The 5,546-nt window shown below is 56.3% G+C and overlaps 1 protein-coding gene across 1 annotated transcript in view; it reads left to right on the top strand.

Annotated features, from left to right (window-relative positions):
* The first annotated feature begins 760 nt into the window (after positions 1-760).
* TRPV1 (transient receptor potential cation channel subfamily V member 1) overlaps positions 761-5,546 on the top strand; it is a 24,196-nt gene continuing 19,410 nt past the window's right edge. Inside the window, exons 1-6 of the mRNA XM_006167590.3 lie at positions 761-1,183; positions 1,347-1,666; positions 2,890-3,056; positions 3,128-3,280; positions 4,190-4,330; positions 4,479-4,777. Of these exons, the coding sequence (XP_006167652.1) occupies positions 1,136-1,183; positions 1,347-1,666; positions 2,890-3,056; positions 3,128-3,280; positions 4,190-4,330; positions 4,479-4,777 (1,128 nt within the window). The 5' untranslated portion in view covers positions 761-1,135. The remainder of the gene's footprint in view (positions 1,184-1,346; positions 1,667-2,889; positions 3,057-3,127; positions 3,281-4,189; positions 4,331-4,478; positions 4,778-5,546) is intronic.

Raw genomic sequence — 5,546 nt, 5'->3', positions numbered from 1 at the left:
CCTATCGTTTGATGCGGCACACCAGCCATCCTGGGACCAGGAGGAATGGTGTTGTGGGGGTCTGCAGCATGACTTATCCTCTGGTATCTGGCTTCCCTAAGAATGGTAGGGTAGTTCCTGTTCTTGCCTGAGGTAATGCAGGGCTGGTATCCATCATCTTCTCACTGTCCATAGGTAGATAAAATCCTTCTCTACAGTGTATTTCTCAGTTTGTTTAAGGCAGTTAAAGGTTCTTTCTGTAGCTTATAGATGCAAGATCTAATCCTTCTCTTCAGTTTCAGCTGGCTGGCCCAGAGGCCACCCGGCGGCGGGGGGGGGGGGGGGGGGGGGAGGCAGCGGCTTCCTGGAGGAGGTGACATTAGTGCTGAACATGACGGGAGGTGGCATCTTAGTGGTGATCAGATTTGAGTAAGGGGAGAAGGAGGAGAAGGTGGCCCAGCTAAAGATACCATGGGAGCCAAGGCCCCTGAGATAGAATGTGTGGGAAGCCCTGGTGCCAGGGACCAGGGGTGCCCGGCTGGATGGAGGGAAGCATGGGAAATGAGGTCGGAAAAGGAGTGGGAAACAGGACCAGCATGTGCTTATAACTGGACGTGTTGACCTCAGCTGCTGGCTTTCGTCCAGGTGTTCGGGCTTGGAAGGTCCACCAGCCCCAGATCACTCTGAGCCTGAAAGTTCAGGGCCAGTGTGTTTGATGTTTGAAATACACTGAGTTCATAAAAATGATACACAGTGCAAAAACAAACGACAACAAAGACACACACAGACTCCACGTTTGCAGCAGCCAGGTTGAAGAGAAGGGCAGGCCGCGTGCGTGGCAGAGGACACGTGGACAGCTGGCCCAGGAGGCCCTGCAGTGCGGGGTGCAGGTGTGTCTGCTGCCATCACCACTCGGGGACACGGACCACTTGGCTCTTTGCGCTGAGCTACCCTCATCACGGAGTTCCTCTCTGAAGGCAGCCAGAGGCAGCCATCCCCCTTGTTTCCCTTATTCTGGGCTTTGGAGGAGGCAGAGCTGTGGTTGTCATTTTCATCCTACAGATGAGGCAACTGAGGTCCAGAGAAGAGGGGATTCATCTAACCCCAGTCCCCCAGAGCCTGCAGGCCCCACACTGGGGGTCCCACCCAAGCCCCGATGCTGAAGTCTAAGGACGGCACATGCACTTACCCTGGGGCTGCTTGGGTGAGAGGCACAGCCCCGAAAGCTTTGGAGCTGGTGCAGGGGCAGCCGCTGATTGGACCTTTGGGGTGTCCTGCTTCACAGGGGCTTAGCCGGGAAGGCAGGTGAGGGTAAGGATGTGAGTCCTCAAGCTGGGGACAAACCCCATCTCGATGTCTGTCCACAGGCTGGACACTGGGACCTGGAGGACCCAGCAAAGATGGAGCACTGGGATAGCTTAACCTCAGAAGAGTCTGAGAACCGACCCCCAGAAGATTCCCGCTCGGATCCCCTGGATGGAGAGCCTGGCTCCAAACCACCTCCAGCCAAGCCCCAAGCCTCCTCTGCGGCCAGGAGCCGCCCTCGGCTCTTTGGGAAGGGTGACTTGGAGGAGGCGTCCTCTGTGGATTGCTCTTATGAGGACGGTGAGCTGGCCTGCCGCCCAACCATCACAGTCAGTCCTGTGGTCATCGTCCTGAAGCCTGGGGATGGCCCTACCTATACCAGGTACGTGTGCATCTGGAGCCCTGCCTGCCAGGCACCCAGCCGGCTCTCCACGGACGGGTGCAGGTCCTGGGCTAGAGGTCATGGAGTCAGAGCTGAGGAGCCCTCGGAGGTGGCCTGGTCCAGCATTTGCCCTCAGAAGACCTCATGGGACACACGGTCACTGATGCTGGCCGTGCATTGGTCCTGGCTGCCAGCCCACTACTAGGTATCCAGGCCTGGCACGCTCACCAGCCCCAAACACTTCGGCTTTCAGTCTGAAAGCTCAAGGCTAGAGGCTTTTTCTTTATTTTATAGAATTACTTATTTTATTCTATTTGTTATTATATTTAAATTTGCTATAGGGCACATGCACTCACCAGAGAGATAGAGAGACAGAGGGAGAGAGGGAAAGTAAGAAAGCAAGCTGCCAGGTCTGGGACTCAAACCACAGTCGGCCATGTGGGAGTCCAACACCTTTACCCCATTCTACCTGCTGGCCCAAGGCTGGAGACTTTTAAACAAAAAGGTACAGACCAGCTTCAGCAAAGAGCCCACCAGCCTCCTGCGTGGTCCAAGGCAGAGCAAGGAGGGCACTCAGGCTGGCTGATCCCTGGGGCGGCCTGAGGTTGCTTTTCGCCTAGCAAGGGCCATGCAACCCCTGCTCCAGCCCCCTCTAGCCACTGCGTCCTGAGCCCAGCTCCTGAGCAGGCAGGAAGCAGGTGGTCTGGGCTTGGGAGGAGGCGGCAGTGGCAGACTTTCAGGAGGATGCTTACAGCCAGGGCAGGGTGGAATGAGGACACACACACCCTACTGGGTGCACCCTGTCTGTTTCCCAGACAGCTGCCTGGAGTAAGGAGTGGTGTGTGTGTCCTGTTTCTCCCTCTTTGCTTTGCTTGTCATGTTCCCTGGAAAACTCCATAGGCCTCAGGGCCAAAGAGACACCAGGATATGAGATGGTATTTTCTTTTTTCTTTAGAGAGATTTTTACAGTAGGGTGCATGGATTCTCATTGGAGAGACAGAGAGAGACGGAGAAATAGAAAGTGAGAAATCAGTCCCCAAGGGGGATGACCACACCACAATGCCTTCTCCTCTCGGGATTCTGGGCACACATGCACACTTACCCAGTGTGAGTTTTAAGCGGCAGGGTCTGGGACTTGAACCATGGTCGACTATATGGGAGTCCAGTGATGTAACCATTACGCCACCTGCCGGTCCCACGGTATAGTATTTTCTGGTCTTCAGGCAGCTGTCCCAGGATTCTACCTCTGCTGGTGCCGAGAAGACCCACAGGCTTTATGATCGCAAGAAAATCTTTGAAGCTGTCGCTGAGAACAACTGCCAGGAGCTGGAGAGCCTGCTGCTCTTCCTGAAGAAGAGCAAGAAGCAGCTCACCGACAGCGAGTTCAAAGGTGGTCCCCAGGGCGGGTTCCTGTGAGGGTCTACACCCCAACCTCACTCTGACCCTCACCTTTGCTTTCAGACCCTGAGACAGGGAAAACCTGTCTGCTGAAAGCCATGCTCAACCTGCACGACGGACAGAACGACACCATCCCCCTGCTCCTGGACATCGCCCGGCAGACGGACAGCCTGAAGGAGTTTGTCAACGCCAGCTACACCGACAGCTACTACAAGGGTGAGGAGGGCAGCAGGGGCAGGCCTGGCCCAGTCCACATGGCTCCCCCTGGGACGAAGAGGTGACTGTGCCTGGGGCCCTTATTCCTCTGAGCGCCTTCTTTCCTGCCCCAGCCACTGCGCTGGTTGCTCTGCTCTCTGGGTCGGGGTGGCAGTGGCTGTCTCCCTGTCTGGTGGCTGGGTTTCTCCTGGTTCTGATGGTCCCTGTCTTCTACATCTGCTATCTCCCTCCCTGGTCCTAGGAGGTCCCTGCCTCTGGAAGTTGTGGCCTCTGGTCTCTTTCTCTGCTGCTATTCCTTGCCCTTGAGTAATTTTTGTTTTTGTTATAGGGCATGCATGCTCACCAGACACACACACACACACACACACACACAGAGAGAGAGAGAGAGAGAGAGAGAGAGAGAGAGAGAGAGAGAGAGAGAGAGAGAGAGAGAGAGAGAGAGAGAGAGAGAGAGAGAGAGAGAGAGAAATAAACCCCTGCCCCAGGGGGAATGGCCACACCACAGTCCCTTCTCCTCTAGTCTCCTCTTGGGATTTTGGGCACACATGCACACATGCCCAGGGTGATTTTCAAGCTGCTGGGTCCAGGACTTGAACTGTGCTGTCAGTCCTGGGGGATCCAGTACTTTAATCTCTACACCACCTTACCCCTGAGCAATTTTGACTCCTTTGGCTTTCAATCTGGTGTCTCCAGTTACCAGGACTCGCTACTCCTGCCTCTAGACTTCCTCAGAGCCCCTTTTGGGAATCCTAGCCTGGCTTGGCCTCTTGCTGTGGGGTGGTGGGCCCTCCAGGCATTTTCTGCCCAGTTCCTGCTGCAGCGTCTGCTGCCTGCCCAGAGCCCATCCCCAGCCCCTGTCCAAGCACCCGGACATAAGATTACAAAGCCAACAGCGTGCGTCCTCCGTAGGCCAGACAGCACTGCACATTGCCATCGAGAGGCGGAACATGGCACTGGTGACCCTCCTGGTGGAGAATGGAGCCGATGTCCAGGCTGCAGCCAATGGGGACTTCTTTAAGAAAACCAAAGGGCGGCCTGGCTTCTACTTCGGTAGGGAGACCAGGGGGCAGATGCTTGGCTTTTTGACTTTGGCCAAGGGGAGATTTGGGGCAGAGGCAGAGGGAGTTGGAGGTCTGTGGCCTTAGGCACCAGCCCGGTCTCACGGCCGAGGCCCGCCGCGGGCCTGTGTCGACTGCAGGTGAGCTGCCGCTCTCTCTGGCCGCATGCACCAACCAGCTGGCCATCGTGAAGTTCCTGCTGCAGAACTCCTGGCAGCCGGCAGACATCAGCGCCAAGGACTCGGTGGGCAACACGGTGCTGCACGCCCTGGTGGAGGTGGCCGACAACACGGCCGACAACACCAAGTTTGTGACGAGCATGTACAATGAGATTCTCATCCTGGGGGCCAAGCTTCACCCCATGCTGAAGCTGGAGGAGCTCACAAACAAGAAGGGGCTGACGCCGCTGGCTCTGGCGGCTGGGACCGGGAAGATCGGGGTAGGGCAGGGGCTCTGGCCCTGAGCTGGGGGTACCGCTGGGTGAGGGGGTTATGGGACAGGCCTGCCTGACCTACTGTGGGTACCTGGCGTCACTACCACTGTGCATGTAGGACTGATTCCGTCACACCGGCCTACGGTAAGGTCAGAGAAATTACGAGCAGTGCAGTTTGTTTCTTGCATGAGAGAGAGGCTGAGATAAAGAGACAGAGATACAGGTACTCCCAACAGGGTCTCCACACAGCACCCCACTTCTGATCATAGCTGGCATGTTTGCGTGCACTGGGCATGCACAGCGGGACTTGGACGTGAACCTGGGACCTTTTCCATGTGCGTCCAGCTGCATTAGCACTGTACTACCACTGACCCCAGGCATGGCCGCTTCTGATTTCCAACTCTGCGTATCACCAGCAAGACTCGGGGCCTGAGGGTTGGGGGCGGGGGGACGTTGAACATAGGGTGAAACAGAAAGAAGCTGTTGGAGCTTTTCCATGGCAGGTGGGCATTTGGGATGATAGGTGGGGCCCCCAGGGGACAGGTTGGGGTAAGGCAGGCCCAAGCTAAATCAGGGGCCTGTGAACAAGTCAGGCCATGGAAGGCTGATGGTGGTGGGGAGGCCTCTCGGTACCAGTGGAGCCTGGAAGCTTGTCCCTGTTCTTAAGAGCCTCTTAGGATGAGGAGCCAGGCTTTAAGACTTTGGTTTCATTTCTTGGATTTTTCTTTGCTATTTCCTTCTGGCTTGAGATTTTCTAGAATGGGCCACTTGTGAC

This window comes from Tupaia chinensis, unplaced genomic scaffold, assembly GCF_000334495.1.
Source record: "Tupaia chinensis unplaced genomic scaffold, TupChi_1.0 Scaffold144899_1, whole genome shotgun sequence".
Classification (NCBI taxonomy): Eukaryota; Metazoa; Chordata; class Mammalia; order Scandentia; family Tupaiidae; genus Tupaia; species Tupaia belangeri.
Note: the sequence above shows the minus strand (reverse complement) of the source record. Positions and strands in the feature narration are given on the sequence as shown.